Source organism: Mesoplodon bidens (assembly GCF_964165515.1).
Source record: "Mesoplodon bidens genome assembly, chromosome: 2".
Taxonomy (NCBI): Eukaryota; Metazoa; Chordata; class Mammalia; order Artiodactyla; family Ziphiidae; genus Mesoplodon; species Mesoplodon bidens.
The window spans coordinates 138,950,286-138,975,866 of record NC_138177.1 but is presented as its reverse complement, the minus strand read 5'-3'; the positions used below and the strand labels follow the sequence as shown (position 1 = coordinate 138,975,866).

The following is a 25,581-nucleotide window of genomic DNA, read 5'->3' as shown; positions in this document are numbered from 1 at the left end:
CCAATATGGCTGGTGACCTGCTGCAAAGGGGATATTTGGACAGAGAGACACACACACAGGGCAGACAGGGAGAACGCCATAAGAACATGAAGACGGCCATCTACAAGCCAAAGAGAGCGGTCAGGAACAGATCCTTGCCCCACAGCCCACAGGAGGAATCGCCCTGCATCACCTTGACGTCAGGCTTCTATCTCCATAGCTCTGAGACAATACATTTCTGCTCTTTAAGCTATCCAGTCTATGGTACTGTCACAGCCATCCAAGCAAAACAGGGGCAATAGTACCATATTCCCAGCGTGAAGAGAAGAGAAAGGCAGTGAAAGAGAAATCTATGTGTGATTGAAGGGTAATGCTTAATTCTGAATGATCATAAAGGGTCATACGGTCAAGCAAAGACAAAATAATTTTCATTATGGTGACTACTAGCAGCACAGAAAATTGTATGTAGGACTTCCCTGGTGGCACAGTGGTTAAGAATCTGCCTGCCAATGCAGGGGACACGGGTTCGAGCCCTGGTCTGGGAAGATCCCACATGCCGCGGAGCAACTAAGCCCGTGCGCCACGACTACTGAGCCTGCGCTCTAGAGCCTGCGAGCCACAGCTACTGAGCCCGCGTGCCGCTACTACTGAAGCCCATGAGCCTAGAGCCCGTGCTCTGCAACAAGAGAAGCCACGACAATGAGAAGCCCACACACAACAACGAAGAGTAGCCCCCGCTCACCACAACTAGAGAAAGCCCGCACACAGCAATGAAGACCCAACACAGCCAAAAACAAATAATTAATTAAATAAATAAAATATTAAAAAATAGAAAATTGTATGTAGGACTTCCCTGGTGGCGCAGTGGTTAAGAATCCTCCTGCCAATGCAGGGGACACGGGTTTGAGCCCTGGTCCGGGAAAATTCCCACATGCTGCAGAGCAACTAAGCCCGTGCACCACAACTACTGAGCCTGTGCTCTACAGCCAACGAGGCACAACGACTGAGTCTGCATGCCACAACTACTAAGCCCACGCGCCCAGAGCCTGTGCTGCACCACAAGAGAAGCCACTGCAGTGAGAAGCCCATGCACCGCAACGAAGAGTAGCCCCCGCTCACCGCAACTAGAGAAAAGCCGTCGCGCAGCAATGAAGACCCAGTGCAGCCAAAAAAAAAAAAAAAAAAAAAAGAAATAGAGAAGGAAAAATAGAAGGTCCCTGCCTCAGATTTCACTGTCAAGGTTCCACATAAACCCTCACTTATTTTCTATACCTCTCCAAATAGACATAGGAATACAGTATTTTCCCCAAATTTTAATCTACCATACAAATATACTCTAATTCAAAGAGCAAGAGAGAAAAACAAAAAACAAAGAGCAAGAGAAAGCTATGTGTGTGGTCTGGTATCTGTAAACACACCAGAAAGTTTTCTTCTAAATGTTGTTCAATCAACCAATCAGACATTGTCACTTCTCTGATTAAGTCCTGTCATCAAAAACACCACCTTCAGTGGGAATCAAGACATCCCTACATCTGATGACAACATCCAACTAATATTAGGGGAAGCTGTATGCAGATCCAAGGCCCTGGCACCTCTGAATTCAAGAATGTTTGCATTGGTTGATCAAGCCTATGTCTGTAAAACTACTGTGTAGGAACAGTCAATAGTAAACTGGCACATAAATAACGCTACAAGGCAGAGACTGAGTAAGCTTGGATTCTTGACTCTTGGAAGACACGAACACATGGGCTACATGATCGATACACATTTGGGGCACAGAGCAAACATTTAAGATCACTAATACATGAAAGGTTGTCCCTTTTTGCCTCTCACTGTTGCGGCCTCTCCCGTTGCAGAGCACAGGCTCCGGACGCGCAGGCTCAGCGGCCATGGCTCACGGGCCCAGCCGCTCCGCGGCATGTGGGATCTTCCCAGACGGGGGCACGAACCCGTGTCCCCTGCATCGGCAGGCGGACTCTCAACCACTTCGCCACCAGGGAAGCCCAGGTCGTCCCTTTTTGCCTCACATCTTTGAGCCCTTTCTGTTCCAGAAAAATCAGTTTTCCAAATGTACGACCCAAAGCCACCGCGCTTCTTCTCCGGTGACGGGTTCCAGCTCCCAGGCTCTCCAGCGTAAGTTCTCTTGCCAGTGGTTCTGCCAAACCCACCCTTTTCCTTCTGTTGTTCCTACTCCTGTGTTTCCACTCCCCTCCCTCCGTCTCACCAAGCATTTGACAGGAAGTAGGTCTTTTCTGGTCATGGAAGTTTGTGCTTAATAGGTGAAGTTTAGATATATCAAAATGAAGAACAGGGAATTCCCTGGTGGTCCAGTGGTGATGACTCGGTTCACTGCCAGGGCCCAGGTTCAATCCCAGGTCAGGAACTAAGATCCCACAAGCCGCATGGCCAGAAAAAAGAAAAAAATAATAAAAGAACAGGAAAAAATAAATAAAGAATAGAATCCATCAGAATTTAAATTATTTTCTCTTCCTTAAGCTCCATCACTGAGCCTTCCCCCGTGCTTACAGCCCTTCTCTACCTGAACTGGACTCCTTCCGTTGGTCAGTGTGCTGCTGTTTAGAATATCTGTAAAGGTGAGTATTAGAAGTTTCACTTCAGGGAAGGTCAAATGTAAAATCCTGTGTGCATGATGGAGGACAGGAAAGTCATGTGTGCATGAACACATTGGGAAGTCCTTCAAGTTTTGGTTCACTAAATGTTGAGCTCCTTAAGCAGGAATTGTGCTGTTTAACTTGATAGCTCCATCAAGCTAGCACGTAGCAGGTGATCAGTAAATATTGCCATTAAGTGAGCGAATGAATGAATTCATGAATGTGGTTGCTTTGGGTCTTGAAAGAAAACCACTGGTCTTCTTGCTAGAATGGGAACGTCCACATGTACCTTGGAGGCTCATTTTCCTTTTCTACTCGAAGACATACCATGTTGTTAAGTCCACATTTTAGAGGCATGCCGATGAAGCAGACAGAGGAAAGATAACAGCTTCCGAAACCAACTTTCGAGGCTTTGGAAAGAAAGTCTCACTGTATGGAGAAACTTTATACTTCCTCCCATTGGTCGCATAGTGCCTCCTCTCCTCAGCGAGTCCCAGGGCACTTTTCCAATCCCACACTGCTCTGTGCTGAAGCCAAAGCCCAGTTTCCTGCTTCAAAAGGCCCTTTGTTTGGACTCTATTTCCAAATCAGCGCATCCTGAGCTTGAACCATCTTGCTTTTGAGAACTCTGATGCCTTGGCAGCAGAAGCCTTTGCCAGCAGGTCTGTGGTCCTCACAGCTTTCAAAATCCTCAATGTGAGGGTATGTCTATAGTTAAAAACTCTTTTCATGAGAGGAGGGGCAGAGACAGTATTATTTTAAGAGTTGCAAAAACAACTGCAAATTGACTCTTTAGTCTTTAATTGCTACCAGAAGACTGAGAACTTCTTGTTCCATTGTATTCAATTAAGATGACAGTTTGAGGGCTTCCCTGGTGGCGCAGTGGTTTGGAGTACGCCTGCCGATGCAAGGGACGCGGGTTCGTGCGCGGTTCGGGAGGATCCCGCATGCCGCAGAGCGGCTGGGCCCGTGAGCCATGGCCGCTGGGCCTGCGCATCCGGAGCCTGTGCTCCGCAACGGGAGAGGCTGCAGCAGTGAGAGGCCCGTGTACAGCAAAAAAAAAAAAAAATGACAGTTTTAATGAACTTTAAATGATATTGGTTCACAGGCTCTGCTCAATCTCTTGGGCAAGTTTTGCCTCAGAACACCGGAATGTATTAAAGACAAATTTCCAACATGTTCTCTCCAAATTGGAAAACACCTTCCTTCAGCAAGCGCAGACAGAAAGGTAGCTACATCTGTACAGCTGCTCGATGATTCCCTGGAAGGACTCCAAAGTTACTTTTGGCAGATCAGGTAAACTGCATCTAATCCATACTCTGTACACCGCACATCCTATCAATCCAGGTAGCACTCTCTCTTATGCCTTGTGAAGCTTGCCAACTGTGACAGAAAACAGTTTCTAAACAAAAAGGTTTTAGAGAGTAGGGTAGAGATTAGTGTGGAAGAGCCTACTGTCTGCATCTCCCAATCTTGGGACACTCTGTCAGATAGGAACTGTTGTCCTTATTTTACAGATGAGGAAACTGAAGTTCAGAAAGGTCACAACCCTGGCCTCGGGTTGTAAGCTAGCAAATGGTGGAGCCAAGATTTGAGTCCAGAACTGTCCCCCAGGACACATCCTCTTTCCATTGTGCCATATGGCCTCTGAAAGTTTAAAACTTTCTAACTCTTGAGCTTAAACTGTGGGAACTTCTTAGGGTGAATCTCTTTATCTCTCCTCTTATGTCGCAACCCTGTATAGGATTCAGCAATTCAACACGGATCAAGACATCTAACCGTGAAGCAATGTCCTAAGTGTGGAGTCTTTTATATTTGATGACCTCAGCAGAGCTTAAAGATCATCTAACGCAACTGCCCCATTATTTAGGGAAGGAAAGTTAACCCAACAGAAAGTAAGTGGTTGAAGGTCGCTACCTAGTGTCACGGCTGGAAGGACTTGAAATGAGGAGGTGAAAGTTCCCCAGGGTTGGGGTAGTGAGGGTACGGGATGAGCAGAAACCAGACTACAGATGAATAGCCTTTCCCATAGGCAGAGAAGAAGGGGAGGGTGCTCTGAAGAGCAAAGGCATGATCCAAGGCCAGAAGGCAGACATCTGTGGGGTGTGTCCAGGAAACAGCCAGTATGGATGAAGGTGGATGCCAATGAGAAGAACTGTGTATTCAAAATAAGGCTGGCAGGAACTACAAACTGTTAAAAGTAGCTGCCTCTGGGGAGTGGAATTTGGAGGGATGGTGGGAGGGTTATCCACTTTTAACATAATTATATTTTTGGAATATTTTTTACTGTAAGAGCATATTGCTGTGCTTTGGGATGTTATGTTAAGGCTTAAAAGGCTTTATGACACATGGGGTCATTATCTGATTTGCAGAATAACCAAATCCACACCATAAAGGGATACTTTAAAATATGGCATATATTGGATTTAAACTGGAACCTGCACAAGGTAAGGGTTTTATCTGCTCTGGATTTTACTCATTTTCTAAGAGACTGAGCTTCTCTGAGCCTAATTTTCCCATCTATTCAATGGCAGTGGGCAGGGGTAAAGGACTGATGCTTAGGCCTCTCCACTCTTGCATTCTAAGATTATTCTAAAGTGTGGTCATTGTGCCAATGGTTAGAGCTGAGGCAGAGGAACCACTCTGCTCAAGAAAGATCTTCAGTGCAATGCCTTCTTTGACAATGGTGCCTAAGAGCATTCTCCTGAGTTGCCCATCCAAACAGCTGTGACGAGACTGCCCCCAGGCCCCCCAGTTCGATCCTGTTACCTCTGTACTGTGTCTGTGTTGTATTTCTAGAGCTGCATCTGACCAGTGTCTCCTCTAGAAGACCCTAGAAGAACTACATCCAATTCATCATTAGACCCCAACAGCAAGCACAGTACTTGGTACATGAAAGGTGCTCAATAGGGCTTCCCTGGTGGCGCAGTGGTTGAGAGTCCGCCTGCCGATGCAGGGGACACAGGTTCGTGCCCCGGTCCAGGAGGATCCCACATGCCGAGGAGCGGCTGGGCCCGTTAGCCATGGCCACTGAGCCTGTGCGTCCGGAGCCTGTGCTCTGCAACGGGAGAGGCCACAACAGTGAGAGGCCTGCGTACCATAAAAAAAAAAAAAGGTACTCAATGAATATTGCTTGAAGTGACATATCACCACCATTTATTCAGGAGCTTTTAATTATGAAACTGACTGATATGATTATTAATGTTAATAACGACTTACCAGCAGAGTACCAAACATAGCCAATGCTGGCTTAAATTGATAGAAAGGTAGATTTTATATTAACATAATATTCTGAACAATTAGAACTGCTATAAAATTTACCATCACTGAAATTATTAATCAGAGCCTTGACACTAACCAAGAAAAGATGGTTTAGAGGGATTGCCCCAGATGCGGGTGAAAGTGGGAAGATTGATTAAATGGTCCTGAAGCCTGAGTTTTGAAATAAGATACACAGATCTGGGGTTAATTCCTAGTAACTAACCTCTTCATGCCTCAGTTTTATCATTTATAAAATTGGAGTAATCCACCCATTCCACAAGGATATCACAGGGATCGAATAAAACACGTTAGGTGCTCTGTACTGTTAGTTCCTTTCTCTTCTGAATCAGACATGTTGGTACTACAATCTCAGCCCTCTCAACATTATGAAAATCAAGATTAACCCAGATTAATACCTAAAAAGGTAAACATACAAATGTGCAGTGTCCTGGTATACAAGGGGATTGTTTTTAAGTTTTTCCAATGGTAAATGCTATGAACCAAATACTTTTGAAGGGACAGAATTAAGAAAAAGTACAGCAATATGATAAAACAGAAAAGATTTGAAAGTAGAAAATCCTTCCCTCCCTCCTTCAATGTGAACTTTATAATATTTTAAGGAACGGAGTTAGAGATTTCAGAGGAAATGCCAAGTTGGACAAAAGAACAAGAGAATTCTCCATGCTGGAAGATTTATCTGTCCCATTTCACAGATGAGACAACAGAGTCACAGAGAGGAAAAGTTCCTTGGCTAAAGTGACCCAGTAAGTTAATAAGAAAGTTAAGACAGATGGAGAGATATACCATGTTCTTGGATTGGAAGAGTCAACATTGAGAAAATGACTCTACTACCCAAAGAAATCTACAGATTCAATGCAATCCCTATCAAACTACCACTGGCATTTTTCACAGAACTAGAACAAAAAATTTAACAATTTGTATGGAAACACAAAAGACCCCGAATAGCCAAAGGAATCTTGAGAATGAAAAACGGAGCTGGAGGAATCAGGCTTCCTGACTTCAGACTATACTACAAAGCTACAGTAATCAAGGCAGTATGGTACTGGCACAAAAATAGAAATATAGATCAATGGAACAGGATAGAAAGCCCAGAGATAAACCCACGCACATATGGTCACCTTATCTTTGATAAAGGAGGCAGGAATGTACAGTGGAGAAAGGACAGCCTCTTCAATAAGTGGTGCTGGGAAAACTGGACAGGTACATGTAAAAGTATGAGATTAGATCACTCCCTAACACCATACACAAAAATAAGCTCAAAATGGATTAGGGCTTCCCTGGTGGCGCAGTGGTTGAGAGTCCGCCTGCCGATGCAGGGGACACGGGTTCGTGCCCCGGTCCGGGAAGATCCCACATGCCGCGGAGCGGCTGGGCCCGTGAGCCATGGCTACTGAACCTGAGCGTCCGGAGCCTGTGCTCCGCAAAGGGAGAGGCCACAACAGTGAGAGGCCCACGTACAGCAAAAAAAAAAAAGGATTAAAGACCTAAATGTAAGGCCAGAAACTATCAAACTCTTAGAGGAAAACATAGGCAGAACACTCTATGACATAAATCACAGCAAGATCCTTTTTGACCCACGTCCTAGAGAAATGGAAATAAAAACAAAAATAAACAAATGGGACCTAATGAAACTTCAAAGCTTTTGCACAGCAAAGGAAACCATAAACAAGACCAAAAGACAACCCTCAGAATGGGAGAAAATATTTGCAAATGAAGCAACTGACAAAGGATTAATCTCCAAAATTTACAAGCAGCTCATGCAGCTCAATAACAAAAAAACAAACAACCCAATCCAAACATGGGCAGAAGACCTAAATAGACATTTCTCCAAAGAAGATATACAGATTGCCAACAAACACATGAAAGAATGCTCCACATCATTAATCATTAGAGAAATGCAAGTCAAAACTACAATGAGATATCATCTCACACTGGTTAGAATGGCCATCATCAAAAAATCTAGAAACAATAAATGCCGGAGAGGGTGTGGAGAAAAGGGAACACTCTTGCACTGCTGGTGGGAATATGAATTGGTACAGCCACTATGGAGAACAGTATGGATGTTCCTTAAAAAACTACAAACAGAACTACCATATGACCCAGCAATCCCACTACTGGGCATATACCCTGAGAAAACCATAATTCAAAAAGAGTCATGTACCAAAATATTCACTGCAGCTCTATCTACAATAGCCCAGAGATGGAAACAACCTAAGTGTCCATCATCGGATGAATGGATAAAGAAGATGTGGCACATATATACAATGGAATATTACTCAGCCATAAAAAGAAACAAAATTGAGCTATCTGTAATGAGGTGGATAGACCTAGAGTCTGTCATACAGAGTGAAGTAACTCAGAAAGAGAAAGACAAATACCGTATGCTAACACATATATATGGAATTTCAGAAAAAAAAAATGTCATGAAGAACCTAGGGGTAAGACAGGAATAAAGACACAGACCTACTAGAGAATGGACTTGAGGATATGGGGAGGGGGAAGGGTAAGCTGTGACAAAGCGAGAGAGTGGCATGGACATATATACACTACCAAATGTAAAATAGATAGCTAGTGGGAAGCAGCTGCATAGCACAGGGAGATCAACTCGGTGCTTTGTGACCACCTAGAGGGGTGGGATAGGGAGGGTGGGAGGGAGGGAGATGCAAGAGGGAAGAGATATGGGAACATATGTATATGTATAACTGATTCACTTTGTTATAAAGCAGGAACTAACACACCATTGTAAAGCAATTATACTCCAATAAGGATGTTTAAAAAAAAAAAAAAAGAAAGTTAAGACATAAACCTAGATTTCGTAACTCTCCGCTTGGGCATCTTTCCCCAACAGGAGGCGTCTGCTCTCCTCATTCAGAGCCTCTCCTTAAGGCATGACTAGGATGAGAAAAATCACTCATCCTAAAATACAGCCCTGGCTTTTAGGGTAAGTTCAATTTTTTTTTTAATGGAAGCTATTATGGTTAGTACAAATTCAGTCTGTTGACCAAGTTCAAAACACTGCATGAATGCAGAACTGAACTTAAAATATCTAGCTGCCTTTAGTTAGCAACATAGTCCCAATCTCTCAGGTTAGTTAATACTTTATTATGGGCTGTTATAAACTCTAGAAAACGAAGGCTTTTTTCCCTTCCATCACACTGATTTGCAGGAAGTATGTCTTAAGCATCCAGTGTTTAGCTTTATAATTATACTTAATAATAATTCAGCTGTTTATAGAAAGAAGAGATACTGTGCCCATGGCTACCTTAGTACTATGGTAGGATAAGCAACAAAAATTTTATTTTTCTTTTTGCTTCTTGTCTATATTTACTAAAATAACATTTTATTGACATTTTCTTCAATGTCTTGACTTTAATAAAAATTTTCAAGCACCTGTTATATACAAGGGAATCATAATCTATTAAGATGGGACTGTACAAAACCATAAAACAAGCCAAAAAATTTGACTCAAGAAAGGTCAATACAAAGTGCTATGATAACCCGAAGAAGGGCTAATTCTGCCCAGAGGAAATCAGAAAAGTCTTCACAGAGGGGGTGGCACTTGAATTGATTATAAGAGGTGAGTAACACGTATCGAGCAGAGAAATGATTTGGTGGGAAAGTTCCTGGAAGAGCCACAGAATGGAGATGTCTGGGACAAGGGCATAAAGGGGAGAAGTGGAGGGGGATGGGAAGGGAATGGGGAGCAGAAAGGGTTGGTTGGGGCCAGATTCTGAAGGGTCTCAAATATACTAATAAGTTTTATTCTGTAGTCCACGAGGGGTCATAAAAATCATGAAGAGAAGGGCCTATGTGATCCAAATTACAGTTTTGAGAAACGATTCCTGTATAGTTAATGCATAAATAATATATGGGGGGACACTATCCCCCTAAAAATAAGATCTGTAAAGGAATGTTTTCAGATCTAGGTGTATGAGCATGCACTTAAAATGGGATAGAAATAGGGAGAATGGAAGAGAGCAGATTCAGAACTCTCTCTCTCTCTCTCTATATATATATAATATATACATATATATATACATTGTACAAATATGACTTTACAGTTTCAAAGCATTTTCCTATATATTTGTGATACCATACCCTTGGTCTCAATAGCTGTATGAGGTAGGCAGGGAATGAATCATCATCTCCATTTTACCATTCCTAAAGTGGCAGTGATATGCCAGGGATCACCCAGCTAATACAGCAAAGTTGGGAACACAGCCCAGCATCAGTGTGGAGCTGCCTCTTAGACTTTCTAAGACTCTTTAAAATTTCATTTAATGATCAGCTCAAGACACCTGGCCATGTTTTCTCCAAGAATGAATGTGTGTCTATCTTCTCATCTTCTCTCCTACACTTTGAGGGCAGGATCTGCCTCTAGTATTTCTTTGTTATCTCTTTGTATTTATCTCAATAAATACCGAAGGACAGATAAGATGGACAGCTGAGTCCCAGGACTGTTCTCATCTGTAGTTTCCCCCCCCCGACCACAGAGAATGATAAATAGGCAATGATCCATTTTCCCCTTGCTTCTGTGAGCATTTCCCATTCATCACCAGTCCACAGTGGAGGAACAGCGCTTGCCATGACTCCTGTGATCTAAGCTGCCTCCTGCCAGCTGCTCTGCATTCTAAGTGTGAAGGATCTGGACAAAATGGGCTTGCTCTCAGGCCTGTTTAACTTTTCCATCGGTCTGTGTTTGTCAAAGCTTCATGCCAACTCTGTCAGAAAAAGAAATGCCACAAAACTTCTTTGAGGAAAGGGGAAAAAAGACCTACTTTATACACTTGCTCTCATGCAAATCACACTCCCATTCAAATCCCAGCTGAATAGGAGTCCTGCAATAGCCTGGGAAATACACAGAGCCTAAACCCAAGTGTAGGCTGCTTCACTCAAATTGTTGCATTTCCCTGCCTTTTTAACTCCTTTGGAGAAAACCGATAGGAAGAATTAACAATACAATCCGAAGTTGCTATCCCCCAAAGTCATTCCATTTCTGTACGAAATCGGCAAAGTAGTCTCCTGCCATGGTTTTCTGCCCTTTTCTTCTCAGGCTCTACAGAATTGGAGTTGGGATGCTCTGTGATGTATTTTCAATCAAAGTGGATGCATGGTCCAAGCTACCAGCTCCAAATAGATTCTAGCAAAGCAGTTCCCCTGGAATCTTAGTAAACAGTCTCTGCTAGTGATGAGGTAGCTGAATTATTAATACAATGTGTTATGCCACCCACCAAAAAGAGTTGAGACAGGCAGAGCCGACCAGGCTCTGAGAAAACTGAAATGAACTCCAACCCCCTCCTCCTCCATAGGTTGTTGTGAAATTCAAGCCAGTTAACAAGCCCCTTGCATGACTGCCTGCCAGGGATGTACAGCAAAGTTCATGCCCTTCCCCCTTCCAGCCCAGAGGTTTTGAGTCTAATCTCTATCTTCTAGGAATTTACAAAGAAACAGGCAATACTAAAACGGGCAAAAGGCTTTAACCCCCAAATCACACTTGAACACTTTACAAGGTCTGGTCATTTCATTTTAAAAATTTCTGGCTGGCTTGCTTGCTTCATATGCTTATTATTGAAAATAGCAGTCAGTGCAAATTTCAATGTGAGTCTTCACTGTGGGAGGAGAGAGGAGACATAGGTGCTGGCTGGTTCTTGTCTCAGGCATTCCACCATTTTCCAGATGCAGGATCCCCAGCAAGTTCCTCGACCTTTCCCAAGGGCAACTGCCGCATCTGTAAAATCAGTTACAGCAATATCTCCCCTCCACAGGTGTAGGCTTTGATGAGATGCGTGAATGTGCCTGACTATAGTGCAAGGGTTCAAAAATGTTCCTTTCCCAGACTTTTTCCTGTTGACATCTGGAGAACGATATCCTGGGTAGGGTGGTTTGGGTGTTTTGTTTTGCGGGCTTTTCAGGGCTGGGGAGCTGAAGAAAGAGCTAGAATGAGAAAAATGAATTGAGGCAAGAAGAATATTTACGTTCAAATTCTCAGATGCATATGCTATCATTTGGTAGAACTGTTCAATGAAAGGGATTATTAATTAATAATAAATGTTTGGATTTCACAGCTGGGGTCAACACAACTGCAAACAACCAGTTTAAAGCAAAATTATAATTAAAGGGTCTTCGACTCCGTCAGTGGCCTTCAGAAAATTAAACCCTAAGATCAAGAGGGCTTATTTTCCCCTGGGATTGAAAGCCCTGTATTTTGAATACTTTGACTCAAGATGTATACTTTAATTTCCCAGCCAGCCCCAGAGAATTCTGCATTCACACAATGCCTACAGTACAGACCGTCCAAAGCAAAAGTTTACTAGGGTGAGTGGGACCCATCATCCCTCCTGCCATGGCATTGGAGCAACTCTCTTCAAACAGATTTAAATGAGAAAACTGCTATACAAAAGATTCAAGTATAATAGCCCCCCACCTTATTTTCAGGGGATACTTACAAGAGCTCCAGTGGATGTCTGAAACTGTGGGCAGTACCGAACCCTACACGTACCATGAATTTTCCTGTACATACATCGTTATGATAAAGTTTAATTTAAATTATGCACAGGAAGAGATTAACAACCATGACTAATAAAATGGAATTACGATAATAAACTGTAATAAAAGTTATGTGAATGTTGTCTCTCTCTCTCTCAAAATATCTGCTTGTACTGTAGTCTCCCTTCTTCTTGTGATGATGCAAGATGATAAAATGCCTACATGATGAGATAAAGTGAAGTAATGACGTAGGTATTGTGACACAGCATTAGGCTACTACTGACCTTCTGATGATACATCAGGAGGACCATCTGTATCGGGTGATGCTGGATCATCAAGTCATAACAATGTGGACGGTTGGACGTCAGTAGCTGACCATGTCACCAGCTGGGGATCCTAGTGAGAGATCTGATCACGCTACTCAGACAGCATACAAGTTAAAACTTATGAATTGTTTATTTCTGGAATTTTCCATTTAATATTTTTGGACTGAGGGTAACTGAGAACATGGAAAGGGCAACAGCAGATAAGGGAGGACTACTGTAAGTTGGTGACACCTTTGGAAATATTTTAAAATCTCAGCCTGCCAAAAGTTCCTCCCTTTGATTGCGATACATACGGCTGCTTCAAAAGAAGACACTAGGCATTTAATCAAAATATCCAGTACGGCGAAGATGACAGCAAGACACATGCAAGGATGAGAAAGAATGTATTAGGCCACTCCTCCCTAGAAGCCTACGAAAGCCAAAATGACCACAACAGCTACTTTGGGCCAGTGTCTAATGAAATCCACTGTGTGGCTGGAAGCACTTCTGCCACTTCCTGTCAGTGGTTGCTAACTTTACAACAATGTGGGTCATTTGTGGGGAAGAGGCTACTGGGGGAAGTTCTATTTACTGCATTTAATGAAGATGCCGCATCCACAGCCACTAACCAGAGAAGCTCACAATTTCTCAGTGTGACCCAAAGGTTACACCAAACCACCAAGACAGCAGACAGAGCCCACGGGACAAACAGGGTCACTAACAGAGAGGCCCATTAGTGCTCCCTGATAGGAGTGACAAAGGCCTTGTTCAAGTCTCTCCTTCCTTTAAGAAGCCTTCCCAGGATCCAGCGGGCTTCCTCTGCCCTAAATCCACAGAGCTGCTTGTCCATTCTAGAATGTCCAACCTTTTCACCATCAAAGATGCCTTGCAGGGCTTCCCTGGTGGCGCAGTGGTTGAGAGTCCGCCTTCCGATGCAGGGGACATGGGTTCGTGCCCCGGTCCGGGAAGATCCCACATGCCGCGGAGCGGCTGGGCCCGTGAGCCATGGCCGCTGAGCCTGCGCATCCGGAGCCTGTGCTCCGCAACGGGAGAGGCCACAACAGTGAGAGGCCCGCGTACCGCAAAAAAAAAAAAAAAAATGCCTTGCAGTTCCTTCTTGACCCTCTGTGACATCTAGAAGATGTCTTTATTTACCAGGTAAACTATATTTAAATCATTTCTCCACTTCTGTTAATCAAAGCATGGGAAGTGTCAATCACATCCCCTGATGAGTGGAAATAACCAGCAAGACCAGAGTGATTCCACATTCAGATCAAAAGCACAGAACGTCAGTGCTTTGACCAGTCCTGGCAGAGGCTGATGTTCTCAGTCTAGGCAAGTTAATCATTGAAAAATGTGCAGTACACGTTAGGTATTTTTGAAGTCCTAAAAAGAGCACGAGATGCCCTGTGATTGCCCTAACAGACCTTGGCAGGTCCAGAGAACCCAGGGTGAGAATCATGAGTCTAACTCATTTTGGACAATTCATCACGTGTTGCTGATGTGAAAGCTGGCAGGGAATAGTGGGGAAAACTTGGGCTTCAGAAACACTTGCAGAACAAAAGCAGGAGAGCCTAGCAGTTAAGAATGACCTCAAAGCAAGAGGGAGGGGGTATGGGGATATATGTATACATATAACTGATTCACTTTGTTATACAGCAGAAACTAACACAACATTGTAAAGCAATTATACTCCAATAAAGATGTTAAAAAAAAAAAAAAAAGAATGGCCTCATGAGACAGACTTTTCGGGTCTGACCCCAACTCAAACTCACCTGCTGCGTAACTTCTGGCGAGTTATTTTTTAATGTCTCTGAACCTCAGTTCTGTCAATGGAGATAATAGTAATAAAGACTTCATAGGCTCATTGGGAGAATTAAATAAGAGAACGCATGCACACTGCTTTGCCCAGTGAGAGGTACATACTTGCACTCAATAAATGTTAGCAATTGTCATTATTTAGTCAGGCTTGCTTGAGTCCAAACCCCAGGCCTAACACATATTAGCTGTGTGAACCTGAGCAAATCATTTACCCTCTCTGAGTTGCAAAACCGGTTACTGACATCTACCTTATTCTGTTATTGGAAAGATTAAGTGAGATATCAACTAAAACTCCTAATAATAAAGGTTGAGTGCCTTTTCCTCACCTTCTTGTATTCTATGTGGTTTAATTTTTCACGCACTTATAGCTTAATCTTCACTGTAATTTTCAATTTGACACTCCAACCAGTTTCTAAAGATCTGTGCTTGTGTCTTATACTCTTTAATATCACCCAGCAACCAGCACACGAATCTAAAAGAAGCACAGTAATTTTAATTTTTGAGATGATAATCATGTATACAGCCATATCTCCAGGGGGGAAAGGGGATGGGAAAAAAAAAAAAAATCAACCTTATCAGGAACTACAGTTCTATTTCATGGTCTTAAAAATATCGTAAAGCTAACCCAAGGAATATAGATTTTTAATATTTGTACTTTTAACTGTTTTCAGGGTACTCTGAAGATCTAAGGCTGCTTTTCATTTTGCTGAAGGAGGAATCTGCTTGCCACACACCCTGGTTTGTGGAAGTATGTTACTCAGCGGGTGAGGGGGTCTAGCTGACCACCCAGCATCTATTCCTCAGGCAGCTTTATTGTTCTCTGCTCACTCATCTTAAACCCAGTGACACTGCTAAACTGACTGAAAACTTTGTTTCTCTGTGAAATATTCTCTGACAAACAAAGCAGCACTAGAGTGGTTTCATGAATATGTTAATTCCAAAGGTCTTCGGTAAACCTTTTGTATTTTTTCCATACATATTTTAATTAATCTTAAGATACTTCCAAAATGGTGTAGGCACTATGGAAAATAGTCTGGCAGTTCCTCAAAAAGTCAAGCACAGTAACCATATCGTCCTGCATTTCCACTCCTAGGTAAATATAACCATGAGAATTGAAAATCTATGTCCAATAGCACAGGGAGATCAGCTCGGTGCTTTGTGTCCACCTAGAGGGGTGGGATAGGGAGGGGGGGAGGGAGACGCAAGAGGGAGGAGATATGGGGATATATGTATATGTATAGCTGATTCCCTTTGTTATAAAGCAGAAACTAACACACCATTGCAAAGCAATTATGTTCCAATAAAGATGTTAAAAAAAAAGTAAATGAAATACTAATACCTGCTGAACACACATGCTGAACATACATGCTACGATATGGATGAACCTTGAAAATATTATGCTGAGTGAAAGGCAAAGAAACAGAAAGTGGGTCAGTAGTTGCCATGGGATGGGGGGAGGAGAAGGGTAAATGTGGAGTGACAGTTAATGGGTACAGTTTTTTTGTTGTTGCAGTGATAAAAATGTTCTAAAATTGACTGTGGTGATGGTTGCTCAACTCTGTGAATATACTAAAAGCCAGTGAATTGAACACTTTAAATGAATGAATGTTATGGTACATAAATTAGATCTCAGCAAAACTGTTTTAAAAATACCATTATAACTCAAGGAAAACCGTTTCTCTAAACCAAGAGGATTTCCAATGGCCCATTTATTTTAAGGGGCTTTGAGAAATTTAAAAATTCCAGAGCAAAATTTAAATAAATAATTTATGTATATAAAAAACTTATAGCCTCATCTTTCTAATAAGGCTATGAACATAAAGAAGCATTTACTAATCCTATAATACAGGCTTCATAAGTCTTCTACAAACACTGCATTTAAAGTGTTTGTGGATAGAGAGGCATCACCATGGTTCAGAGGCTCCCAACCAGGAGACCAGGAACCACCCCCCCCGACCACCATCCCCCTCACCCCCCAAATCTCCTTTAATCTCCTTGTCACCCATCCTTCTCCTCTCTGTCCCCAGTACCTCAGGTTCATCTCTAATCTGCCTCCCAACTGATCTCCCTCCTTGGCCTCCAATTTCCCTCCCCTCAAACACAAATCAGATTAAATTAATCCCCTCTTAAAAACTGCTCATGAATATGTTAATGCCAAACGTTGCCTGTAAAACTTTTGTAATTTTTTTTCCTTACACATTTTAACTAACCTTACGGTACTTCTAAAATGGTGCAGCTGCTATGGAAAAACAGTTTGGCAGGTCCTTAGAAAGTTAAACATGGAGTTACCATATGACCCAGCAATTCCACTCCTAGGTATATATTGTGTTTGGTTTCTGTATGAAATTTTCCATAATAAAAATAAAAATAAAAATGAAAATACAACCTCATTCGCTGGTCCTCCAAATTAAAGTTCAAGTCCCTTAGCGGCCTGCCATTTATAGCTCCCCTTTTTAATCTGGCTCCTAACTATCTCTCCAGCCTCATCCCCAACATCCTCTTTTCCCACCAACTCAATGCAAATACACAGCACTCACACTCCAGCCTCCAACCACTCACCCTTCCCAAAAAGTTCTTGTTTCTAAGTCTCAGCATCCTTTGCTCCCTCTGCTGCAATACCCTTTCCCACTCCGTGTAATGTAGGCTATTATTTCTCTAACAAGACCCAGCTCCAAGCCCTCAGGCAAACTCATTGCTTTTCACTGTGCAGCTATAGCCCCTCCCTTACCATGCCCAAATCAGCAGCACTAAGTGTGTAAAATTAGGCAAAAGTCTGTTACCCTTTCCCAATGTGGGAATTCATAAAGCACAAGGAACCCCACCCACCAACCCCACCCCAAGGGAAGAAGGGACTAAGGGGTGTTGCACATAGTAGATGCTCAAGAAACAACTGCAGAAGACAAGACATACATGAAAGACAGGTACAAACATAGACTTAATTAAATAGGCTCTCTAGAAATTATACTGACTGATGCTAATTTGGGGGCCAGATATAAAGAAACCATCAGTGAGAACAGCTTCCTTGGTGTCAATATAATCATGTGTATTATGTGCTTTAGGGATACATAAACAGGAACCAAAGCATACTGCTTATTATGACAAGGCGCTTACACTGATTTGCATTTCTCTGCAAAACCCTCTAAGCATATAATTTTGTTAATTTGTGACAAACCTCAAAAACACACTTCCCACCAATACTCTGATTGCAGTGTATACTCTCAAAGCACACAGAAATCATCAAGTTCCTTTCATAAGTTGCCAACTGGATCTTATGTGTGTTGTTTGGTTTGGTTTGGTTTAAATTTGGGAATTTTAATGCAGATCATAATTTATAATTTAACTTGGACCTAAAGGAAGATTAGTTTCACAGGGATGTTTCAGAAACTGACCTAGCCTTCTTTTGAATGTTGGGACCACCAACTCATGCACGACCTTGAGAAAATTATTTCATCTGAGACTCAGTTTCCTCCTCAGTCAAAAACAAACACTTCGAAAACATGGGCTTCTCTTTCTTCTCTCCTGGGACACGTCATTTGAAAAAGATGGTGCCTGTTCAAGTTGAAATCAGTCAGCAGTGATCTTTGGTAATAAGCACCTTCTAGAACAAGGGCCAGTTGGAAGAAAAGTGATATATCAAAAAAACTGCCTAGTCCTTCAAATTTGCCCCATGTGTCTCTGCCCTCACTAAACTATCATCCTCTGATTTGGGTTAAAAGTTAAACCTGTTTGTCTTGTGCCTCTTTTAATTGACCCAGGAAAGAGAAAAATGAGAATAGGGCTCTCTGGAGAACTACCTTATAAATGATAATCAAGTTTCGAACTGACAAGTACATACCAGAAAAGCAAAATGGTATAAAGGCAACAAGACCTTGGTTCTAGGTCCTGCCCTTTCACTATCACCAGACAATGACTAACCAGTCCAAGCATCCAAGTCTTCCTATGTGAATCAAGGGCACTGACTAGGACGTGGTGACAATGACAACAGCAGCTGGTGAGTACACAGCGCCACACACTATACCAGGCATCGCCTCACAACTTCACAACACATATTATCCCATTTTACAAATGAGAAAACCGAGGCGTCAGAGACAGTCACAACTTGCCTAACCATGTACAGCTAATAACCCTAAGCAAACTCCCACCTATCTGTCTCCAAAGCCTGTGCTTCCCCCTTGGACCTCCCACCTGTCCCCTGTTCAAAGAGGCCTATTTTTCTGACTGAGATAAAAAATGACTTGGTATTGTTCATAATGAAATCTCCAAGGTACTTTCAAATTCTAAAGCATCCATGAATCTAGGCACTAAAGAATTACTCCGATGGAATTTTCTTTATTACGTCCACCAAGAGGCTCAGTCAGCACACTCCAAGCTGTTCTGCAACTATTTATATTGGGCCCTGCAGAACATATTTGTACATATTTGGACTCAAAAAAATGGAAATAAATGAAATGGAATGGAATAGAAAAGAGGGAGTCTTCATTGCATTAACTGCATTGAAAAGTGGGCAGCAAGGTAAGCTGACAAGAGTTCTGGAAAATTTAGTGACTACTTACTAGCTGGGCACCATTGTGCAAGTTACTTAACTTCTCTGAACTGCAGTTTCCTCCTCTCTAAAAGGAATCTAATATCTATATTACATGGTTGGCCTGAACAAATATGTTCACTACCAGTTATTCCCTTCCTCAAGAGATACGGAGAGTGCCCTGGATGACAAGCATTTTGATTATTTTCAATCATGTTGCTCTTTTTAGTTATTTTTTCTTCCTCTGGGCTTTGAAAAGACACATATAAGAGTTGACACTGGGCTTCCCTGGTGGCGCAGTGGTTGAGAGTCCGCCTGCTGATGCAGGGGACACGGGTTCATGCCCCGGTCTGGGAATATCCCACATGCCGTGGAGCGGCTGGGCCCGTGAGCCATGGCAGCTGAGCCTGTGCGTCCGGAGCCTGTGCTCCACAATGGGAGAGGCCACAACAGTGAGAGGCCCGAGTACAGCAAGAAAAAAAAAAAGATTTGACACTAAAATAGTCCATTTGTCCAAATTCCCTCCCCGACAAAGGTGTATTTGTCTTTCCCTTAAGATGATACAGCCATGTCCCTTCCAGAGGGGAAGAAGGTAACCACCAAAGACTCTTGAGGTTTCCTCACTGTGACTTTTCCCAAACCTGCCACTGCTTTTCTCTGGCTAATAGAAAACATTTGTGTTCCCTCTGTCTGGTTTTTTCTTGGGATTCTCTTCACAATTGTTTCCCCTAATATATTTCAGGCTACTTTTCTGCCAAAATATTAAATTCATAGAAACATAGAGGAGTAAGAACACTGGGAAGGAAAGGAAAATTCTACTATTACTGTGAATAATAATAGCCACATAATACCCAATAATGATTTAGTGTTTTTTAACTCTTCGAAGTGCTTTCAGATTTGTGATCTCATCTGAGCTTCACCATATACGAGTGTCACAGGTTTGCTTTTGTATTTTACAGATGAGGAAACTGAGGCCTGAAAGGTTAAATAATTTTTGCCCAAGTCACATGTATAGATGACTTTATGTCAGGATTCAAACCCAGACCTGGGTGAATCCGAAGCTTGTGTTGTTGCTACAATACTTTGCCAAGCTAACTTTGATCTTTTAAAGGCTCTCCTTAGAGGTCTAATTCATTCATTTCACTGTTTACTCATATACAAACTTCAATATCTCAAAAGAAAATATTTATAGAGTTAACACTTCATTTATCCAAAGTGGTCACTTGGCCTACAACACTACAGAGAACTCAGTTTAAAAATAAATAAAAATCCCAGCCTCTTAGCAGTTAGGAGACACCAGCAAGTCCTTGCACTAAAAATCAGACCTTCAGGCCAGCACCCAGAGGTAATTTTTCCTTTTGAAAGGATTCTAACAATCTTAAATTTTTTTTTAATTGGAGTATAGTTGATTTACAATGTTGTGTTAGTTTCAGGTGTAAAGTGATTCGGTTACACATATACCTATATTCACATTCTTTTTATATTCTTTTCTCATATAGGTTATCACAGAACATTGAGTTGAGTTCCCTATGCTATACAGTATGTCCTTGTTGGTTATCTATCTTATATACAGTAGTGTGTGTATGGTTATCCCAAGCTCCTGATTTATCCCTCCCCTCCACGTTTCCCCTTTGGTAACCATAAGTTTGTTTTCCATAGCTGCAAATCTGTTTCTGTTTTGTAAATAAGTTCATTTATATCATTTTTTTTAAATTAGATTTCACATATGAGAGATATGTGGTATTTGTCTTTGATAGTTGATATGATATCTGTCTTTCTCTGTCTGGATTCACTTAGTCTGATAATCTCTAGGTATCTTGAATATCTTTACTGGAAAAGACAGGTGTACTGGCCACAAACAGAAAGAGAAGTACAGACAACCTAACAATTCAAAAAGTGCCTGAATATGCGATCCCTCTATATAAACCCTGCCTCAACTGCCTTTAAGACATTAGCTATTAAACAACACAGTGATTCTCCAATTGGCCTGATAAGAATCACCAGAAGCTTTTATAAAACACAGAATCCTAGGCCCTGGTCCAGAGCCTAGTGAATTTGAATCTCCTGGGAAGGAGCCTGAGAATCTGCATGTCACACCAGATGGGTCTCCTTATTAGCTGAGTTGGTGAAGTACTGACACAGTAGGCATCCCCCAAATTATCACTCCTCAAATAATGTGTACCAGGTTGAAATGACACCTAGGGCAGGGTGTCTCCATAAATATAACTGCCAACACGGGGAAGAAGCCCTCAACTATGGTATCATTAGCATCATGCTATGAACAGGGCTTGCCAGCCCAAACAACTGCACAGGAAGGGGGAAAGAAAGAATCTCAAATTGACAGGAAGTCAAAAGGGCTAAAAGTGGAAAAGGCCACCAACTCTGGCTTTAACAGTCTCCCACAAAGGCAGCTATACCCCTATGGTGTATCTCAAGTATAAGAGAAAGGGATGGAAGAGCTAAGGAGAAAAAAAATGAAAAACAAAAGAAACTAGCCAATCCAGACAATAAAGGTTTTCAACCATCCTGGAAGAGTCAGCAGGGCTGATTCTGCATGGGTTGGAAGGAGGCACTCAGTAAATATCTGGGGAGGGGGACAAGGAAGAGACAGGAGCCAGAGCAGAGAAGCTCCACATGGATTTACCAAATCCCTGCATTTGTGCTACAGCCGTGCACTGCCATTTGTGCTTTCTTTGGAACCACTGTCTCATGGGGTAAAAAGGCACCCTCAAAATTTGGGAATTACTGAGTGTTAGAACGATCCCAAATCAAAACGATACCTTGGGGCGACGAGACCGTATCACTGACCAGAAGAGTTGAACCACCTTTATCCATCTGCTTTGGTGCAAAGGACTAACTGGAAAATGTGGAGAGGCAGGACTTTCTGCAAACCGAGCTTTAGAATTTTCTAATGATCTGAGTTTCAGGGTTCTTCAGATGAGGGAAGAAAAGGGGGATGGACTCCAGTCATGCTCACTGAGGATTAGAGATCAACTCAAATTGACTTCAGTGTGAATCTCAGTTTTCTCATCTATAAGATGGAGATAATCTCTTCATCAGAGTTGAAGTGAAAAGTACATAAGCTAATTCATCTGAAAAAGAGGCTAACAGAGCTTAGAAAGACAGTAGATGCTCATTCCTCCTTGCCTGGGAATATTGTCTGTTGCTCTCTTGTAACCTGGTAGAGCAGAAGGAGTGCATAAAAAAAAAAGAAGGCCATACTTTTATGCAACTGAAAGGAAAACAAAATCGATTTCAGAAAAACTACTACTATGCAAAGATTCATAATTGTGTTTATAAAAGCAATAATCGGCAAAGATACCTATTTTCTGAGACATAAACCCCCATTGGTGATTCTCTGACACCAGATTCCTTTGGTCCTCAAAGGAGAGTGGACTTCTGTTTTTTCACCAAGAATTTAACATTCCAAAAAGGTATGTGAAACAAGTTAAACTGCTTGCATATTTCCACTTACATAACATGTATATTGCACATCAGCTTTTATTTTTTCCAGACACAAGGAGAGGAAGCTTGGTATATATTCCTGTGAGAGAATAAACAGAAAAATGTCTCCCTTTTTCATATATTAGGGCCTTGTAATCCAGACCATATGATCAGTACACTATATAAAAATTAAATCATACTGACAGTCCCAGGCAAAAAGTGAACCAAGTAGAAACAATTTTTTAGGACTGTGATGTGTGGAATATTAAAATCACATGTTGTGTTAATAATTTTCTTTTAGAAGCCAAATAGAGTTCTCCTGCATAAATTTCTCAAGTAAATGTTTACCTTACAGTGTTTCCTATTAAGGGTGGTCGAGAGGCATTAAATTAGTGATATTGTAATTTGGCCTATGCATAGGGGAGACACTTTGAAAATGACTTGGTTGACATTATGTTAATGGCAAGGCACACACCTTAAAACGGATAGCTATGTGCTCCTTATGGTAAAATACAAGGTCCTGGTATCTTATTAACTTTTTTTTTTTCAGTAAACAAAAATCATTTGATCGAAGAGGCCAATAGTGAGTAAACTTAACAAACAGCTAGGTATAGAATATTAGCTTTGAAGGGGACACAGGGAGAGTTGGGGCTGATGAAGAGCTGAAATGTGCAAACATAGACCTTACTTAACACCTTCAATGTACAACAGCATCTTGGGATTTGTGTCCCCCGCTAAACTATAGCTGATAGGTGTGTCTTTTTGCAAATTCCTTCACAATTTTTCCTTTGATAAGATACACCATCTCGTGGGACTGCCTTCTGAAATCAGAAGCGTGGAAAGAGGAGGGGAGTACAATAAAACTGTCTGAAGGCTGTCAAGTGTGTTCTAGCTCTGCTTTCCTAATCACCAAGTAGGAGGTAGGAGGGTACAGGGAACAGACCGTCTAGAAAGAATTCACCCTACCACCAGGGAACAAAACACATCAGTGAACCCTGGGAAGCCCCAGACAAGTTTACAGCAAACAGCTTCAATGTGTTTGTGTTCCTGGTACTCCCCCAGGACCAGGGAAGGTCTCTTAAAAATTCAATAGCTTGGCAAGGAGACTTTAAGTACTCATCTCCCCACTGTGCATAAGAAGCCAGTGGCCTCCAGGAAGGTAGGCCCCCCAGTGACAATTCCTTTACATAACATTTTAATGCTGAATTGATACGAAGAGGTGGGAAGGGGATTTGCCACCTGAACTACAGTCACCTTTCTTCCCTTCCGCAGAGCACAATTTGACCTTCAGCTGTCTCTGCATATCTAAAGGGGGCCATTCTTATATTTAAACTCCAAGAGTCCCTTCTTTCTTTGACTCTGAAAATTTACTATGGACAGTCAAGCCAAGGACAGATGGACCTCAGTAAGGATCCTGCTACAGAGTCATGAACACAGGGTCATTGGACTCCAGCCCAAGAAGTCTCTGGTTTGCACACTCTGCATGGACAACTCCATTTCAAAGGGGACTTGAGCTTCCGTGCAGGAGTTCTATTTTAAGGGAACTGAACAGGGAACACAGATGTTTCTTCAGTTAGCAGAGTTGGCAGAACAGCTCCTGGACCAAATCCGAGTTCTTAATGCAGGAAGGGGCCTTAGAGAGCATCTAGTTCAACCCACTCACTCAACTGATGAGGAAACTGAGGCCAGAGAGGCAGTTAGGTGGCACCCCCGGCAAGTGGCAGAGTGGCGGTGTCCTGATGACAAGTCCTGCACGCTACGCTTCCCATAACACCATGATTCGCTTTAAAAAAACAAAATCTACACTTACTTCAATCTTGGAACTCCTGTAGATTCTTGTCAATAGCCACCCCCTGCCCCGGGGGCGAGTTCATAAATCCTCCTTACCCTCCCACTCCATTCCATTTACTCCAGCTCTTCCAGCTGTGGCTTCCAACTAGTTTGGAAAACAGAAGCGGGCTACAGCCTCAGCTTTCTGGGAGTACAATTAATTGTGGTCCCGATGCATGAACCGTGGCTAGCTTTCCCAGTGCCTCAGTTGCCTCATCGGTGAAATGGACCTCCTCGCCCGTATTGCACCGAGTCAGGGAGAGGCAGTACTCCCTGGCACGCAGTAGGCGCCTAAAAAGTGACTGCTGGATCGGTACCCCCCATCACGCCCCTCGAGAGCACCCTCCCAACCCCTGGGGGGCGTTCAGGATAGCGGCAAGAGAAAAGGCCCAGGCAGCCCCGGCGGAAGGGCTGGATGTTTACATTCGGCCGGGGGAAGGCAGCGCTCTCCAGGCGGGAGCCCAGCGCTTCAGGAGATCCATCTTACTTGGATGGAGGGCAACCAGCTCTACGGCGTCTCCGGGTCCTGGTTCCACCTATTTCCCCTATCCTAACAGGCCGAGCCCACGCCTTTCGTGGGATTCTGGCCGGGCTTCCAACCGGAGGTCGGCTTTTAGGATTCCGTGTCCAAGTGGCCCGCGAAAGCCTACAGCGCTCCCGACACTCCTTTACAGGCCGGGGAGGCGGCGGGAACGGGGAGGGCGGGGACCTGGGGGCCGGCAGCGGCGCGAAGGCTCCGCGAGAAGCCTGCGGGCGGCCCCCGGGGCGGACTGCGCGGCGCAGCCGGGAGACGCGGCCCGGCGCGCAGCCCCGGTCGGGCTGGGACGCGCGCCGGGCGCCGAGGGCCGGAGGGACAACGGGGCTGGGCTCACCCATGAAGAGGCAGAAGAGGTCCAGGCAGATGAGCAGCACCCGCTTGCTGCCGCCCTTCCTCGGGTTGTTGTTGAGCGCCGGGCTGCCGCCGTTCTTGCTCTCCGCGACGATCGCCTTGTCGTACTTGTAGTTTTGCATGGCGCTGGTCAAGACGCCCCGCGACAGCAGTCACACACCAGACGCCCGGGTCGCCTCCCGGCCGAGGCTGCTCGGGGCGCGGCGGGAGAGTGCGGCCCCGCTGCCCGCTTCCAACGGCAGGCGGCGGTGCTTTCTGCTCCCTGGGGCTCCTCTGCTTTCCTGCCTCAATCCCGAATCGTTCGAAAGTCCAGGAGGGAGAGAGACAACTCCTGAGCAGAAACTTCTGCAGCGCCGCGCTGCCCCGGACGCGCCGGGGCTCCCCGTGGCTGTGTGCAAAGCAGCGAGCGGG

At 43.4% G+C, this 25,581-nt stretch overlaps 1 protein-coding gene across 1 annotated transcript in view; it reads right to left on the bottom strand.

The window, feature by feature from the left end:
* PLPP3 (phospholipid phosphatase 3) overlaps positions 1 to 25,575 on the bottom strand; it is an 84,462-nt gene extending 58,887 nt beyond the window's left edge. The window contains exon 1 of the mRNA XM_081226595.1: positions 25,154 to 25,575. Within this exon, the coding sequence (XP_081082721.1) occupies positions 25,154 to 25,292 (139 nt within the window). The 5' untranslated portion in view covers positions 25,293 to 25,575. The remainder of the gene's footprint in view (positions 1 to 25,153) is intronic.
* Between the last annotated feature and the right edge of the window lie 6 nt (positions 25,576 to 25,581).